General features: G+C 27.1%; 1 protein-coding gene across 1 annotated transcript; it reads right to left on the bottom strand.

Annotated features, from left to right (window-relative positions):
• Positions 1-291: 291 nt before the first annotated feature.
• PCYB_004660 (CYIR protein) lies at positions 292-1,380 on the bottom strand (the record flags this gene model as incomplete). Its single annotated transcript, XM_004227887.1, has 2 exons — positions 292-1,203; positions 1,303-1,380. The coding sequence occupies 2 exons, from the start codon at positions 1,378-1,380 to the stop codon at positions 292-294; spliced, it is 990 nt and encodes a 329-aa protein (XP_004227935.1).
• Between the last annotated feature and the right edge of the window lie 204 nt (positions 1,381-1,584).

A 1,584-nucleotide genomic window follows, 5' to 3' on the forward strand; every position in this document is an offset into this window, starting at 1 on the left:
CGCATTATATATATGCGAATATTAGAATTATATACCTTAAATCATATTTTATTTCTAATAATAAAATTTATATAGGTTGATAAGATATATAGTTTTCTGTGTCTTCAAAAATCATATCACTTGTTTCTTGTGTATAAGGTAATAACGTATCATTGTCATTAATACTATATATGTTAATTCCACGGAGATTGCGAATCCAGGGACCTAAGGGTGTGTACTTGTATGTAAAAATTTAAAATATAGATATGTAATACATTTACTTATTATTTTTGTATGTGTAAAGCAAGTTGTTTACAAGTTCGTACTATGATGATATATGTTTACAAAATATATACATACTCTATATAACATAGTGGCAGTTAGCAAAACTGGAGCTGCACCAAGAACTGAATAAGCAACTTTTTTTCCAATAACGGATCTTTGAGGTGAACCTCCTGCATAAGAATTGGCTGCACCTCTTTCCATTTCATGACCATCTGCAGGACCATGACTATGACCAGCATCTCCTAAAGAATGATACGTAGAAGTCTCTTTTGTATTTTCTATATGAGAGGCATTTGCTTGTACCGTATTGCTGTCACATGTTAATGTAGATAACAGTGTATCAGGGTTATATTTTCTACATTTATTATAAAAGTCTGGACAATCACCCGCTTTGGAATCACAAAGTTCAGCAAAGTGATCATATAGTTTCTTTTTTTCTTCAATTATTTTATAATATTTACAATTTTCATCAAAGGCAAGCGCCATAATAGAAAGGTTATGGTAATCAACACAATAATGATACAATTCCTTTCTTTTTTTCCAATCCTCGTGATTAACCATACTCAGATGAGGCATGCATTTTGCGTAGTATGTTTTATAGTTTCTACTAGTAAAAAATTCCCATATTTTCACGAGAAAGTCAAAACCAATATTAATTTTACTAGTATTTCCATCACCATAAATATGTGTTAAATTATCATATATCCAATAATTTAAAAGTAAGCTAACATCAATTATTGGAAATAGACCACTCCAAGAATCAGATTTATCTAAAAATCTTAGATATTTTTTACAAATTGATATAAGTTGGTCATTAGGTTCTTCTATGACTATTTTATTACATTCTTCCTTATAATTATGTAAATCCGCAGGTACCATGTCCATAGCATCATAAAATTTTTCTGAATTTAATTTTTTTTGAGAACTCTTGAACAATTCCTACATAAAAAATAAATAATAAGGGTACATAAATAAATGTTTCTATAAAAGTTATTTATTGATATATATATATATATATAACAGAGTATTAAAAGAAACAGCAATATCTAATAATTCATATGAGTGAATTAAAATGTGAATTACTGCAAAATCTGTTGATCCAGGCGACGATAACATTTTTTGAATAAATGAAAATATAATATGGTTTTATACTATGACTGTTTATGTATCTACTGTTTTATCATATGTATTTCAGAGAAATTTGGTTTCTCTAAAAGAACATTTAACGTACATTAGAATTTTTGAATAGCGATTTTTGTATATTATTATAATAAGTATAATAAGTTATGATAAATATGTAAGTATTAACATTTAAATGAA

Source organism: Plasmodium cynomolgi, assembly GCF_000321355.1.
Source record: "Plasmodium cynomolgi strain B DNA, scaffold: 0547, whole genome shotgun sequence".
NCBI lineage: Eukaryota > Apicomplexa > Aconoidasida > Haemosporida > Plasmodiidae > Plasmodium > Plasmodium cynomolgi.